The following is a 15,644-nucleotide window of genomic DNA, read 5'->3' as shown; positions in this document are numbered from 1 at the left end:
TGGGCGTTGCGGGGGGGGGGAGATGGGTGGGTCTGGTCCAGGTCACGTGACATGGGGAGAGGTGGGCGGGGCGCTACGGGGTGTTCACGGTGGTGGCTGCAGGTCCGTGGCTTTCGGTTGCACCCCACGGCCGCCCCTTCAGCTCCCCATCCTCTAACCCTGCCGCCACTCTGCGGTCCCCACCTTCCTCTTGCATCTCTCTTACACTAGGGCAGTCCAGTCCGTTCTGGCGCGGCGGTTTGCGGGTGTGCGCAAGCGCAGCGGGGGCGATTAGCCCCGTTGGGTGGGCGGTGGAGCCGGAGAACGCGCGGTCGAGGCTATGGCGGGCGGCGGCGCGGGGGGCGGTGGTGTAGGGGAGACGAAGGTGATTTACCACCTGGATGAAGAGGAGACTCCCTACCTGGTGAAGATCCCCGTCCCCGCCGAACGCATTACCCTCGGCGATTTCAAGAGCGTCCTGCAGCGGCCAGCGGGCGCTAAGTACTTTTTCAAGTCTATGGATCAGGATTTCGGGTGAGTGCAAGGCCTAGACTGAGACAGATGGGGGCTGTGCTGGAGTTGATTGGGCGATATTGAGGGGCACATGTCTAGTCTGGGCCATCCTGGGATTTTCTGGGCTATCTGGAGCAGATCGTACTATGTTGGGGTGGATTGGATATCCCAGGACAGACAAGGTTATGCTTGGACAGATCGAGGCGAGGCGCACGGAGCTGTAGGAGGAAGACTGGACTATATATACTAAACTAGAAACCAGATTAGAGAAGATTAGGCTATTCTGGAACAGAGGGGGACACGCTAGTTTATTTGGGGGATATTTTGGACTGTGCTAAGGTAGATTGAGTTATTCTCTGGTAGTTCATTCTGAGCAGCCCTGTAGCACACAGGTATATTGTGGGATATTGTGGAATCTCTTGATGTAGATTGGACTATATTGGGGCAACCTAAGACATTCTGTCCTATAGTAGGGCAGACGGGATTGTTTCGGGATATTCTAATATGTACTAATGCAGAGAGTGCTGTCTTGAGGTGTTATAGGCTGCCCTGGAGTAGATTGGGCTATCCTGGAGAAACTTGGGCCATCTGGACTCTGCTGGGTTGTATTAGTTGATCTTAGTTTGAATTGGGGCCTAGTTTTTATTGGGATACTCAATACAGGGCAGACAGGGCTCTTAGTGTCTATGCTAATACAGACAGCCGTATGGGCCTATTCTAGTCTATATTGGTGTGGACAGCTGCATGTGGGAACATTCTAGGCTGTGCTATAGATTGGGCTATCCTGGGGTAATTTGGGACATTCTGGGCTAAATTGGGAATCTAAATAATACAAAGTAAGACCTTTTGTGTTTATAATTTTTGGTACTGAACCCTCTAGGTCCTCAACCTCAGCTCTTGAAGGCACTCTGAACTAGACAAGGATAGCCTGGTTCTAGGAGCGCTGAATCCAGTAGGCTCTATCTAGAAAGATTGTTGGCCACTGGGAAAGCGGTACTGTCTTGGTAGTACCTTAGATTTAAATACTTTGTCAGCAATGTAGTTGGGTAGTGTTTCAAACTTCTGTGCCTTAATCTCACCTGTGAAATGAAGATAGAGTAAAATGCTTAGTACAGGTGCATGGCACATAGTAAATTCTTGGTCAGTGGTAGTTAGCAATATTGAGTCTGACTAGTCCATAATCTATGTTAGGGTAATGCAGACTGGAATAATTTGGCAGGCTGGGCTATTCTGAGACAGATTGGTATTATGTTGTGAAAAATACTACATTATGCTGAGACAGATTGGAAGTGACTGGGCTGTGTTTGTCACATTGAAAACAAATAGAATTAAGTTGGCATATATCCAGGCTTCTAGAGTGACATTAGACTAAGGGGTTGATCAGACAAGATGTCCTAATTTGGGGGTGAAGGTGTGTGTGTGTGATTCTGTTCAGGGCAGAGAGCCTTATCATTCATATGTGCATTCTTTTAGTCAAGTATCTGTTGATGTTTATGAAGCGTCCGGTACTTTGCTGTGTGGCCGGGACATGGTATTGAACAGTAATGGTTTCACAGGGTGGGTGAGAAGAAGGGCCAAGTCCAGTCCATCTCAAGGAAGCCATGGGAGAAGTGACCCCAGGGCTGGGCATTGGAGTCTGTGAGGCGCATCAGGTTGTATAGTGCAGAGTTTTGTGCCTAGTGAGGCACAGGGCAGTGGGAAGCTGGGCCTCGCCTCCCCCTGGGAGCACTGAGCCTGGTGGGGAAGTACCATGCCTTGGTCTAATGGGTATTTTTCTATTAGGCAAAGACTTGGATATCTATGGAAGTGAGAGAAAACTAAGGAAAGCATTAGAATAGAGTCTTGGATGAGGCCCAAAGACTTTTTTTAGGAAGGTATATGAGGAACAGGGTGGGGGTTGGGGGAAGGCTGCCAGCAAGGCTCCTAAGATTAGATAGATGTTATATTTGAGGCAGCGGGGTAACCTTAAGGGATGGCTCTGAAATTGGACTAAAACGTTTGAGTCAGAGTCAAGGAGATCTTTGGAGCAACATTGATCCCCTGAGGATAAACTGGGGAGAGAAAGAGGAATAAGGAAAGGGAATTGAGTTTGGAGATATCTTAGATGTAAGAGCGAAGTGTTTTTGTGTGAGGGAAGAGGACTTGGACAGGGTGGGGGGAAAGGCCACTGTCCTTCAGCTGAAGAAGATTGGAGAAGCTCTTTTGGTTCTCTGAGCAGCACCTTGACGATGGGCAGGAACGAGCACCTTATGAAAGGTGGCAGGGAGGGAGCCAAGAAGAAAGTGGTTGATCATTTTCCAAGAAAGATCAGTATGATGTAAAAAACTTCTGTTATGTTCAGTATAAGAAATACTGGGAAAATATTAGTCCCAAGAACTCAAGGAACCAAAATTGCATAGGTCTCAAGGGTCATGTTTTTGAAGTGAGCCTAGTTGATCTGCAGAATGAAGTTGTATTTAGAAAATTCAGGCTAATTGCTGAGGATGTCCATGGCATAGGTCTTCCTGTGACAAATGTGCTCTGCGGTCAAAAACTGGCAGACCACGATTGAAGCTCACATTGGTGTCAAGACTACTGATGGTTATTTGCTTCGTCTACTCTGTGTTGGTTTTACCAAAAACACGATTAGATTTGAAGAGTCTCTTTGGCTTACCACCAAATCCGGAAGATGATGGATATCATGATGGGAGAGGTACAGACAAATGGCTTGAAAGAAGTGGTCAAGCCTGACCAGGCAGTGACGCAGTGGATAGAGCGTTGGACTGGGACATGGAGGACTCAGGATTGAAACCCCGAGGTCACTGGCTTGAATGCAGGCTCAGCAGCTTGAATGTGGGGTTGCTGACTTGAGCGTGGGATCATAGACATAACCCCATGATCACTGGCTTGAGCCCAAAGGTCACTGGCTTGAATGAAGCCCAGGGTCGCTGGCATGAGCCCAAGGTCGCTGGCTTGAATAAGGGGGGGTCACTCGCTCTGCTGTAGCCCCCGGTCAAGGCACGTATGAGAAAGCAATCAATGAGCAACTAAGGTAGGTGCTGCAACGAAGAATTGATGCTTCTCATCTCCCTTCCTGTCTGTCTGTCTGGATCTGTTCTTCTGACTTTGTCTCTGTCACAAAAAAGAAAAAGAAAGAAGTGGTCAATACGTTGATTCCAGATAGCATTGGGAAAGATATGGAAAGGCTTACCAATCTATGTATCCACTCCATGATGTCTTTGTTAGAAAAGTCAAAATGCTGAAGAGGCCCTGGTTTGAATTGGGAAAACTTGATGGTGAAGGTAGCAGTTCTGGAAAAGCTACTGGGGATGAGACAGGAGCTAAAGTTGAACGAGCTGATGGATATGAGCCTCCAGTCCAAGAATCTGTATAAAATTCAGACTTTTAATAATGACAAATAAACAATTCTGTTTATGACTTGGTAAGAAGAAGGTGGGGAGAAACTTTGGATAGGGATGGGCATGGGAGGGCCAGTAGTCTCAGCTGACTTGGCTCCGGTCTCTCGGCAGCGTGGTGAAGGAAGAAATTTCAGATGACAATGCCCGCCTTCCCTGCTTCAATGGAAGGGTCGTCTCCTGGGTAAGGGGCCCTGGCTCCGAGGGGCCAGTCCCTCCTGCATTGCCAAGCTCCTCCACGCCCTCGCCTGGCCTTGTCGCCTAAGCCTTGATTAGTTGCTGGAGACCCTGGTTCTTTGCTTCTTCCCTACCTGTTTGGAGGGCAGCTGGAGGCCCTCCGCCTTCTGGAGCCTCTACAGCATGCTGCTGCTCTCGGGTGCTTTTCTCCAGGCTCTCTCACATGCCCCCCTTTTGTAGTCCTTCCCTCCCTCCTGTCGGATACGCCTCGCTTTCCAGCAGAGCCTTCTTTCTTTTTCTTTTTCTTTTCTTGTCACTTGCACCCTTCTAGCTTGTGTCATCAGATAATCCTCAACCTGAGATAGCTCCCCCAGCCCAGGAGCCACGGATAGAACTGGCACCTCCGACCCCACCGTTACCCCCTTTGCCTCCAGAGAGGACCAGTGGCATTGGGGACTCCAGGCCTCCCTCCTTCCAGTGAGTCCTTGGGATTCTTGAGTCCAGGGGTGGGAGGTGAGGAGGGAGTCCAAGGCTGTTGGGAAAGGAAGCCCAGGATGTAGGGCTCTGTCTCACTGACTCGGGCTGGCACCATCTCTGCTCATCCAGCCCTAACGTGTCCAGCAGCCGGGAGAATCTGGAGCCCGAGACCGAAACGGAGTCAGTGGTGTCTCTGAGGCGGGAGCGGCCCCGCAGGAGAGACAGCAGTGAGCATGGCGGTGAGGGAGGCCTGGCCGGGAAGGGCGGCAGAGGGGTGGGGGTGGGGGTGGGGGAGGGGGAGGAGGGGTCCGGGGCCCAGGAGCTGGGAAGTGTTGGGCCGACCCACCCAAGCGTTGGTGAGGGTGAGGAGCATGCAGCCTGGTTCCTGACAGTTTCTATTCATGCTCAGCTGGGGGCCACAGGCCCAGTGTCCCCTCGAGGCTGGAGCGCCACCTGGCTGGGTACGAGAGTTCCTCGACCCTCATGACCAGCGAGCTGGAGAGCACGAGCCTGGGGGACTCGGAGGAGGAGGATGCCATGAGCCGGTATGGCTTCTAGAGCCCTTCCCGGGACACAGTCCCTCCCCTGCCCTCCTCCAGCCAGCCCTGTGGCCCGCTGTTCCTGGGCCTCACGTCCGCCTTGGCCTGCAAGCCTCCCTCCTGACCTTCCCCAGGTTTAGCAGCTCCACCGAGCAGAGCAGCGCCTCTCGCCTCCTCAAGCGCCACCGGCGGCGGAAGAAACAGCGGCCGCCTCGCCTGGAGAGGGTGAGCGGGTCTCGCGGGACAGCTGGACCTTGGGGCATTGGGGGCCTGGGCCTTGCTTTACTGGGGGCGAGGGCACAGACAGTCGCAGACTGGTGCATGAGCCATTGACGGTCTTGCTCCTTTCCCACCGCAGACCTCATCCTTCAGCAGTGTTACCGATTCCACCATGTCTCTCAACATCATCACTGTCACACTTAACATGGGTATGGAGGGCGCTGGGGACTGGAGGATTGGGCGACCTGGTCCCCAGGGCTGAGGGGTGACGTGGCTTGGGCTTCCCCTCATCACATGTACTCCTTCCACAGAGAAGTACAACTTCCTGGGCATCTCTATTGTTGGCCAAAGCAATGAGCGGGGAGACGGGGGCATCTACATCGGCTCCATCATGAAGGGTGGGGCTGTGGCAGCTGACGGGCGCATCGAGCCGGGGGACATGCTTTTGCAGGTGTGCTGGGGTAGGGCGCTCAGGCAGGGGCTCTCTGCCTCTCCTACCCGACCTCAGCCCCTTCGCTTCCCTTCCCTTCCTTTCCCTTCCCTTCCCTTCCAGGTGAATGACATGAACTTTGAGAACATGAGCAACGACGATGCCGTGCGGGTACTGAGGGACATTGTGCATAAGCCCGGGTGAGCCTCTGAGCAGCTCTCAGGTGCTCAGGCCTCTAGTCTTTGCCTTTTCCCCTTTTGTTTTCTAAAAAGGACATAATACGAGAAACGTATAATGTAATGAGTAATTACTGCATGAGTGAGTTCCCGTGTCACCACTGCCTAGATCAGGGGCCCCCAAACTTTTTACACAGGGGGCCAGTTCACTGTCCCTCAGACTGTTGGAGGGCCGGACTATAAAAAAAACTAGGAACAAATCCCTATGCACACTGCACATATCTTATTTTAAAGTAAAAAAGCAAAATGGGAATAAATACAATATTTAAAATAAAGAACAAGTAAATTTAAATCAACAAACTGGCCTGACCTGTGGTGGCGCAGTGGATAAAGCGTCGACCTGGAAATGCTGAGGTCGCCGGTTCGAAACCCTGGGCTTGCCTGGTCAAGGCACATATGGGAGTTGATGCTTTCCAGCTCCTCCCCACTTTCTCTCTCTCTCTCTGTCTCTCCCTCTCCTCTCTGAAAAAAAAAAAAAAAAAAAAACAAAAATCAACAAACTGACCAGTATTTCAATGGGAACTATGCTCCTCTCACTGACCACCAATGAAAGAGGTGCCCCTTCCGGAAGTGCAGCAGGGCCCGGATAAATGGCCTCAGTTTGGGGACCCCTGGCCTAGATCATGAAATAGAAGGTTGCTGACACCCCAAAGGTTACCCCAGTGTTTCTTCTGGCCCCCACTCTCCTCGCTGCCCCTAGGGGTAACCATTCTCCTTATTCTTTGGTCATCACTCTGACAACATTTCTGCCCCACTTGGTAGTTTTACCACCATGCCGGTATCCTTAAAACAACATGGTTTGGCTTTACCTGTTTTGGGGCTTTCTGTGACTGGAACTATACTGTGTGTACTCTCTTGTCTGACTCAGTATGTCTTTAAGAGTTACCCATGTCGCCTGACCTGTGGTGGCACAGTGGATAAAGCCTCGACCTGGAATACTGAGGTCGCCGGTTTGAAACCCTGGGCTTGCCTGGTTAAGGCACATATGGGAGTTGATGCTTCCTGCTCCTCCCCCCTTCTCTCGCTCTCTCTCCTCTCTGAAATGAATAAATAAAAAAACGAAAATGAAAAAAAAAAGTTGCCCATGTCAGTGAGTCACCCACATTGTGGATGGAGCCTTCCTACCCTCACCTCCTTGGGCCCAGCCATGTCTGTGCTCTTTTCTTCTCTCCCTCTTTCTGTTCTTCAACCCACTCTCGTTCCAGGCCTCCACCCTCTGGAGGCCTCTCCACACCCAGCTTGACTAGCCTTATCCTCTTCCCCACAGTCCCATTGTGCTGACTGTGGCCAAGTGCTGGGACCCCTCTCCACAGGCCTACTTCACCCTGCCCCGAAGTGAGTGATCCTCAGGAGAGCCCGCAGCTGAGGGGCTGGGAAGGCTGGGGCTCTAGGCTGCGGGGAATGGGTGGAGGAGGGTCATGGGTGCACCAGGGAGGGACAAGGATGGCTCTCTGGGGCTAGAAAGGGATCATCTTGGTGGCTTTCTCTGTCCCAGATGAGCCCATCCAGCCGATTGACCCCGCCGCCTGGGTCTCACACTCGGCTGCACTGACCGGCACCTTCCCGGCCTATCCAGGCTCCTCGTCCATGAGCACCATTACGTCTGGGTCCTCTCTGCCTGATGGTGAGCTCCCAGGCCCGCCTCACCCCCCTCCTGGCCAGCCCTCTGGCAGTGTTGTGACCCATTGCTCCTTGGGAGTGGGCTCTGCTTCTGATGCCCTGCTTCTCCTCTGTCAGGGTGTGAGGGCCGAGGTCTCTCCATCCATACCGACATGGCATCTGTGACCAAGGCCATGGCATCTCCAGAGTCTGGACTGGAAGTTAGGGACCGCATGTGGCTCAAGATCACTATCCCTAATGCCTTTCTGGGTATGGCTAGACCCTGGACTGGTGCATGGGAAGGGGAGGCGGAGGAGGCCAAACCTGGGGATGAGCCAGGCCAGGGGTGGAACAGGTCAGGAGGAGCACCTGAGGTCTTTCTCTGCTCTGGCTGACTCCAGGTTCCGACGTGGTTGACTGGCTCTACCATCACGTGGAGGGCTTTCCTGAGCGCCGGGAGGCCCGCAAGTACGCCAGCGGGCTGCTCAAGGCAGGCCTTATCCGGCATACTGTGAACAAGATCACCTTCTCAGAGCAGTGCTATTACGTCTTTGGAGACCTCAGTGGCGGCTGTGAGAGTTGTAAGTGCCCTTCTCTAACCCTGGACCTTGTCCAGAAACCAGCCCGGGCCACTCTGGACCAATAAGCAGTGTGTGCCCTGCACGAGGCCCTGTACTGGCCTGTCACTCAAGTAGGGGCTAACATCCACCAGTGTTCTGCGGGACACGCTGTCCATGAGGCACAGGGCTGTGTCTGTGAGGAGAAGGGTGCCTTCTCATAATAGCCCATGGGACTTAAGGGGCCCTGGCTGATTTCCTGCCTCCATAGCAGTGGCAGGTGGGGTATTTCCTGTTAGAGGCCATCGTTTTAACCCCCATCATGGATGGTTCTGGGGAAACAGTTCCCAGTTCCTTCTCATTGGATGTCTTAGTGTCCTGGCCCCTTGAAGCAGTGACTCTTAATCTCTTCTCTTACTTTCCAGACCTAGTCAACTTGTCTCTGAATGACAATGATGGCTCCAGTGGGGCTTCGGACCAGGACACCTTGGCTCCTCTGCCTGGGGCCACTCCGTGGCCCCTGCTGCCCACCTTCCCCTACCAGTACCCAGCCCCACACCCATACAGCCCACAGCCGCCCCCCTACCATGAGCTCTCATCCTACACCTATGGTGCAGGCAGTGCCAGCAGCCAGCACAGTGAAGGTAAGTAACCGCCAGACACCAGTACAGTTGTGAGTGGGGGGCCAGGGGGAACCAGGGAGGCCGAAGGACCCGGGGCTGGGGCTCAGTTGTCCCCTTTGCCTCTCCCCCAACAGGCAGCCGGAGCAGTGGGTCCACCCGCAGTGATGGGGGGGCAGGGCGCACGGGGAGGCCTGAAGAGCGGGCCCCTGAGTCCAAGTCTGGCAGCGGCAGTGAGTCCGAGCCCTCCAGCCGGGGGGGCAGCCTTCGGCGGGGCAGCGAACCTGGTGGGATTGGTGATGGGGGCCCTCCCCCTTCCAGGAGCTCATCAGGGGGTGCTCCCAATATTCGAGCCCACCCAGGACTCCATCCCTATGGACAACCCCCTGGTATGGCCCTCCCCTATAACCCCATGATGGTGGTCATGATGCCCCCACCTCCCCCGCCTGTCCCTGCAGCTGTGCAGCCCCCCGGGGCCCCTCCAGTCAGAGACCTAGGCTCAGTGCCTCCAGAGCTGACAGCTAGCCGCCAAAGCTTCCACATGGCCATGGGCAACCCCAGTGAGTTCTTTGTGGATGTCATGTAGAGCCAACAATGGGACCATGTTGGATCACCACCGTTGGCCTGACCAGGCAGTACCTGGTGCTCCTGTCCTGAGATTGGTGTCTTGTCAGTCACATGCTCAGTACCCTGGTGGAGCCTGGGCTCGGCCTGTTGTGTGGGCTGCTGCCTGCGGTGCTGTCACCTCTGTGATTCTTACCAGCAGTGCCTGGTTCCTACCCCTTTCCTCAGGGGTGAACAAGGGACCTTTGGTTAGTTTTAGCTTATATTTTTGTAAACAATTTTGGGAGGTTAAAATAAACTTTTCTACGTTTTTTAGACTATTTTTTTAGTAGGCATTTCCTCTTTTATACAAAGAATCTGTCTCACAGGCCCCTTCTTTTAACCCTAAAATGTGATCTACTTCATTCGCCCAGTTAGCTCTGTCCTACTGTCCTGTGAGAGGAGGGGGTTGATCACCCTTGACAGCAGTCAGAGGAAGCTGGGTTATTTGGTATTTGGGGGCCGTGTAGCTGTTTTTGTTACTCTATTTATTTTAGTCACTTGTATAAAACACCAAATAAAGCAATAGGGGTAAACTCCCTACGCCTTTGGCTCCTTTGTTTGGGAGGGAGGCAGGCAGTGAGGGAAAAAACTCAAGACACAGTAGCAAATCATGACTTGTTAGAGGCTTTATTTCTAAGGCATCAAGTGCTCCCTTTGAGAGCAGGCACAGTCTGGGGGTGAGGCCCCTTCAAGGAAGAATCAGGCCGGGCTTTGGTGTGAAAGAAGGCACATTCCTTGCCAGGCTCTGGCTGGGAGTGTTCAGAAGCCGAGGGGGTTGCTGGTGACCACGCCACCTCGCTCCACCAAAGCATTGGAGATGCTTTTGAAGTTACGGAAGAGCTCCTGCTGCTGGGGGTCTGACTGCAGAGCCGCCATGTTCTCCCGGATCCGGGCTGCGGCCTGGGGAGAGGGAAGGAGGGCTTCAGGCCTGTGCCTTGAACCCCCCCACCTGCTCTTGGCAACCCTGAATCTCACCTCAATACACCAGCTGTCACAGAGCATTTTCTCATGTTGGGCTGTGGGGTGGCCCTCACTCAGGGACCTTGAGGCCCTGGTGGGAAGCAGGAGGAGACAGTAAGTCAAGGCTATGACGCTGGCACGGGCCCCGCCTACAGCTCAGGCCTCCCCCACTGCCTCCTCACCTGGAAAGAACCACCACCATGGCGTAGAGGTCAATGGCACTGTCTGCCAGACGCTGCAGCACAAACTGCTCATCTGTCAGGTAGATGGGATGGGGGAGAGGAGCGTTAGTTGGAGGGAGAGGGAGATGAAAAGAGAGGAGGGGTGGTAATGGGGTAGGCTCACTCACTGACAATCTCCTTCTTGTGTTTTATCAGCTTGGCCTCCACCACAGTGGCGAACTGCTCCAGAGCCTGCACTGCCTGAGGAGATGAAGAAAGCGCCCCGGGGTCAGCTCTGACACAGGCTGTCCCCACGCCCCCCAGCCTTGCCTACCTACCAGTTCACTGCTCCGATTCAGCTCCGGATGGGCGATACCACTGAGACTCAGGCCGCTGCCCAGCCCTGCCCGCCTTAGAGGAAAGGGGAAAGTGACCTGTGAGTTGCCATCCACGGCCCTGCCCCGCCCTGCCCTGGCCTCTATGCTTACCGCCTCAGCTGTTTGCTTGCCTCTCCTAGCAGGAGGCCGGCATTCCCAAAAGGATTTTTTAGAGCATTGCCAAGCCCACTGAGTTCCTTTCCTTTGTCCTGTGGAGAGGAGGGTCCAACAGTCAGGATTCCCAGTCCTCCCCACCTCCTCCCCTCCATTCTCCTCAGTCTTACCATACAGCCCTGCAGAGCTACAAACAGCCGGAGAATGTCATTTGTTCCCTCAAAGATCCGAAAGATGCGAAGGTCTCGGAGCACGCGCTCAACCCCAGGCTCCTAGCACAGGGAAAGACAAGTCCGAGCCCCCGTGGAGCGAGACGTGGCTGTCTCCCTCCCAGCCCAGCTGCAGCTACTGGGGGCAGAGTCCCATCCTATACCTTCATGAAGCCCATGCCCCCCATGATTTGGATGCACTCGTCTGTCACCTTCCAGGCTGCCTCCTAGGGACAAAGAACCACATAAAATTGGTTCTGGGGCCATGCTCCCGAACTGGGCTCTCCCTCCCTGTAGGTCTGGAAGCTCACCGAGCCAAAGATTTTGCTGATGGCGGCCTCTATCTGGAAATCCGTGGCTCCTTGGTCCATGTTGGCACTCACCATGTATGCCATGGACTGAAGTTGTGTGATGGGGACATAGGAACGGAAAGGGCTGCGTCAGATTCGGCCCGGTCACCCAGGTCTCCACTACCAGAAAAGCACCAGCTCCCTTGGCCCTTGCCTTCATCCTCTAACTCCCCATGTCAGGCACAGTGAAATATTTGGTCCCCTGAGTCAGTTAATCTGGCTTCTAGGCATTTGACTTCTTGAAAGGGGCGAAGAGGTAAGGGTGGTTGTGGGGGTAGAATCGACTTCAGCTATCTCTGGAAAGCACCTCAGCAGAACAGAAGGCTCTCCTGCCACAGCCGAGCTGACTATGCCTCCTCGCATCCCCTAGGGCATTGGTGTAAAGCTGGAGACCCACTGCCCCAGGTGCTGCTGGGGGTTGTAGTCTGAACCAACTAGGAAGAAGGAAACAGAAGAGGAACAAGGGACGACCCTCACCTCCGTCACATAGTGCAGCATGGCCATCCGGGCTAGCTTCTCCTGGATCACCCCAAAATTATGAATTTTCTCCCCAAACTGGGTACGATTAGCAGCATGATCCACCTGGAAGAGGGCACTTGTGTCTCACCATGAGAGGAGCTGGGGTGGGCTTGGAGGGCTGGGCTTTGGCAATAGCCAAGAGCTGAGTCTAGGCTAGATGGAGCCTGGAACTGCTAGTGGTGGAGGGGCTGCTGGTGGAGGGAGTGCCTGCAAGGGGACAGGGACATGTGGAACAGGGACAGTGTGACTTAGATTCAGGGTATTTAGAGACTCAAGCAGGGTACTCACTGCCTTGGCAATTATGCCCTTCATGGTGCCTGCAAGGGCCGCAGCCATGCCAAACCGTCCGTTGTTGAGGATGTGCATGGCGACCTTGAAGCCGCCCCCCACTTCGCCCAGCACGTTCTCTGAGGGCACACGTACTCCGTCAAAGTACACTTCTGCTGTGTTTGAGGCCTTGATGCCCATTTTCTTCTCGGGGGCCCCACTGGAATGGCAGGGCGAGAAGCAGAGGCGTGTTCAACAAGGTGCAGGGAAAACTGCCTTTTCATTCCTTATGAACCGGGGAGGAACTACAACTCCCAGCTTGCAGGCAACACATCTCTGCTTGCCCAGAGGCCCAGGAGACCTGGACAGAGCCACATGTCCCAAAGGGAACAAACATTGCTGGCTGCTCTGGCTTGTGCACACAGCCCCAGGGTGAACTGTTAACAACCATATGCCCAAGAGCTCAGCACTGCCCCTTGTCCCTGCCTCAACCTTTCTTCCTCCCCAAACCCACTCACTGGGTAACACCTCCAAAGCTTCTCTCCACCACAAAGGCTGTGATCTTCTCCTTCACGGTCCCTGTAGCTGCATCTGTAACTGGTGTCTTGGCAAAGACTGTGAAAATATCTGCCAAGCCCCCATTACTGTGGAAAAAATGAGGGCAGTCAGGGCATGGGGGATAGAGCAGTGTGGCCTCAGACTGGGCAGAGGTGGGAAGAGGGGAAGAAATGGAAGATTACCTGATCCAAATCTTGCTTCCATTGAGGGTGTAGTATTTTCCACAGGGACTGGGCACAGCTGAGCTTCGGATGGAGGCCGCATCTGACCCACTCGAGGGCTCCGTTAGACAGAAAGCCGCTATAGTCTCCCCTATTGAGCAGATAGCTTTACACTAGGCCCACTGCTGGGTCTTGATGGGCATTAAAGGCCTCTCAGTGTAACTCATCCCAAGTTACTCCTTAACCCCTCGGGCAGTTTTCAGTCTCCATCAACCAACTTGCCCAACTATGTGGTACCAAGCCCAGAATATCCCCGATCCCTGGGGCTATTAGACTTGCCTTACCTGATGCCAATTTGGGGAGGTATTTTTCTCTCTGGGCCTTCGTGCCAAAGAGCAGGATACCTTTGAAACCAATGCTCTGATGGGCTCCCAGTGTGATGCCCACACCAAGGTCGTGCATGCCCACAATCTCCACCAAGCGTGCGTACTGGGGGGAAAGCAGGCATTTGGGGCTGTAACTGGCCACGTAGACCTGCCTTTAGTAAGAACCTGGGCATTGTCAGGAGAGGAAGTGAAACAGCAGAGAAGAACACTGGCTGGGTAGTGTCCACCCCAGGTCTTGGTGGCTTCCTACCCTGTTAGGTAGTCCCTACCTTAGAGATTCATGAGGACCTGGGAATCTGGATGAGGCCTATGGCCCTAGGGGATTGCATGTAATTCTGGTGTTTTTGGAAAGGGTGTGTCCACATCAGGAGAATGGGCATCCAACAGGAGGAGGTGAACTTGCCAAGCTGAGAAGACCCACGACCTGGGTACTGGGAAATGTCTCAGGGGCTCCCTCACCTGGGTGTTGCAGAGCCCCACTCCACCAAGGTCACTGGGCACTTGCAGACCAAAGGCCCCCAGCTCTTTGAGACCCTGTATAGTGGTCTCCTCCACCTGCTCCAGCATGTCATTCTTGGCAGGATCGTTCACCTCCTGGGGAAGGCACAGGATCCCACATCTAGGTTCCTTTACAGGTCCTTAACATCTCTCCCACCCCATTAGGGACAAGCCCTCTATTCCCCAGGCCCAGTCATTCCTTACCTCAAAGAAACGGGACACAGGACCCACCAGCTCTTTAAGAAACTGTGTCTGCTCCTCATTGAGCACTGCAGGGCAGCAGAGACAAAACAGGTCAGGCCAAGTGGTCAGGGGGACCTGACCAACCCCCCAGTTCTGACTACCCTTCCCCTTACCTAACGGGTACGGAAACACCTGCTCGGTGGTGAGCTGGCCCTTGAACATCCCCACTGCAAAGGACTTAGATTCCTGCGACAGGAGAAGGGGGTTTCAGGAAGCTGGCTGGGGTGGGTCCGCCCCGGTTTAGCTCCTTATGATCTTGGGGCTACATACCGCCTTGGCCGGTTTTTCCCTGGTGGAAGCCTCAGAAGAGAGCGAATCGGACTTGTCAAGAACCGCCTGGGGAAAGGGACAGTTAGCGCAGCTGGGGAAGGGGCTGCAGAAATGCCAAGGAGAACACAGGGGAAGAGATGGTACCGGAAGGGCAGATTCCGCGACCTTTCCCCTAGTTTCGTCTCGAGGGCACCCTGGCCTGCCCTTTCCCCTACTTTCGGTGCCAGGTCGGTCGGCAGGTGACTACCACCAGCAGGGAGACCCCTGTCGGCGGCGGTAGGGAGGTGGGAGCCCGCGCGGACGCCCACCCGAGCACCCCCATCCCAAGGCCACCGTCACTTACGTGAGCGGCCCCACTGGCATAGGGTCGTCGCGTAGGGCAGGGCCATAACTGCCCTAGGAGAGCACAGGGCCGCGAACTGTGGAGAGTGGGCAATTAGTTCTGGCCGCGTCCCCAGGCCCGCTGCCCCCATCCCTCCTGGAATACACACTTTCCTCATCCCCCGCCCCCACACCTCAGGAGCTGCCGCCCCACGCTCGGGGCCACCCTCGCCGCCTGCATAGTTGAACTGGTCCGGCCGCTGCTGCCTCGAGCGCTGACCTAGCGCTCTGGCCCGTCTGCCCAAGTCTGGATACCCCCACCCCTGACTCATCCTCCACAATGCATCGGGAGGTGGGCGGGGCTTCCAGCCGCCGCGGCGTGCTGGGAGTTGTAGTTCCGGAGCGCCCCCCAACCCTGCGTTCTGGTTGACCTATCTCCAAATGTCCGTTGTGTCTCGCGAACTCCGTCCCGCCTGTCCGAACTAGAGTGTAGCCCTCAAAAGCGGTGATGGATTGACCGAGACTTAAGAGGGAGGAGCTTAGGCAACTGCCGCCAGAGGGATGGAGGGTGGACTGAAAGGAGGACTTCCAAGGTGGAGTTAGAATGTAGAAGGTGAGGTAGATGCCAGAGGCAGAGGCATAGAAAACGACTCTTTGGAATCCCTTGTGAAATTTACACAACGGAGGGAAATGGTCGGGTGGAGGACTCAAGCTGGAGTGTAAGTGTACCAAGCATATTCTGGGATCTAGAAAGTGTCAACTAACTCTGGGAACACAAAAATTTTCAGAGTAGGAAGTACCTTCTCTTCTCTTCTGAGGTTCACTGCCTCCCCTTTAGGCCTGAGACTTTCCTCAACATCTCTGTCTGCCTGCCTTCTGTTTCTTCCTGAGACAGGTGCTCAG

The 15,644-nt window shown here is 54.4% G+C and overlaps 2 protein-coding genes and 1 pseudogene across 4 annotated transcripts; 2 read left to right on the top strand and 1 right to left on the bottom strand.

The window, feature by feature from the left end:
• The first annotated feature begins 73 nt into the window (after positions 1-73).
• DVL2 (dishevelled segment polarity protein 2) lies at positions 74-9,884 on the top strand. Of its 3 annotated transcripts, none has more exons than XM_066364693.1 (15): positions 74-513; positions 4,002-4,071; positions 4,396-4,541; positions 4,689-4,780; positions 4,951-5,086; positions 5,215-5,305; positions 5,439-5,508; positions 5,611-5,750; positions 5,853-5,929; positions 7,233-7,300; positions 7,461-7,589; positions 7,703-7,834; positions 7,966-8,145; positions 8,547-8,765; positions 8,879-9,884. In XM_066364693.1, the coding sequence occupies exons 1-15, from the start codon at positions 320-322 to the stop codon at positions 9,325-9,327; spliced, it is 2,193 nt and encodes a 730-aa protein (XP_066220790.1). In that variant the 5' UTR covers positions 74-319; the 3' UTR covers positions 9,328-9,884. The 3 variants fall into 3 exon arrangements, with proteins under 3 accessions (XP_066220790.1, XP_066220789.1, XP_066220788.1); XM_066364692.1 differs by having other exon boundaries at positions 4,671-4,768; XM_066364691.1 differs by having other exon boundaries at positions 4,671-4,780.
• Positions 2,826-3,865, top strand: LOC136393787 (small ribosomal subunit protein eS1-like; annotated as a pseudogene).
• Positions 9,885-9,958: 74 nt separating the features above from the next.
• Positions 9,959-15,076, bottom strand: ACADVL (acyl-CoA dehydrogenase very long chain). Its single transcript, XM_066364705.1, has 20 exons — positions 14,936-15,076; positions 14,764-14,839; positions 14,421-14,486; positions 14,264-14,336; positions 14,112-14,176; positions 13,869-14,003; positions 13,368-13,512; positions 13,045-13,174; positions 12,823-12,948; positions 12,326-12,524; positions 11,996-12,100; positions 11,480-11,566; positions 11,333-11,395; positions 11,130-11,231; positions 10,957-11,054; positions 10,807-10,879; positions 10,657-10,729; positions 10,490-10,562; positions 10,323-10,398; positions 9,959-10,247 (listed from the first exon to the last, which is right to left on the bottom strand). The coding sequence occupies exons 1-20, from the start codon at positions 14,980-14,982 to the stop codon at positions 10,107-10,109; spliced, it is 1,953 nt and encodes a 650-aa protein (XP_066220802.1). The 5' UTR covers positions 14,983-15,076; the 3' UTR covers positions 9,959-10,106.
• Positions 15,077-15,644: the final 568 nt, after the last annotated feature.

This window comes from Saccopteryx leptura, chromosome 2 (genome assembly GCF_036850995.1).
Source record: "Saccopteryx leptura isolate mSacLep1 chromosome 2, mSacLep1_pri_phased_curated, whole genome shotgun sequence".
Lineage (NCBI taxonomy): Eukaryota > Metazoa > Chordata > Mammalia > Chiroptera > Emballonuridae > Saccopteryx > Saccopteryx leptura.
This window is presented reverse-complemented; position numbering and strand designations above follow the sequence as displayed.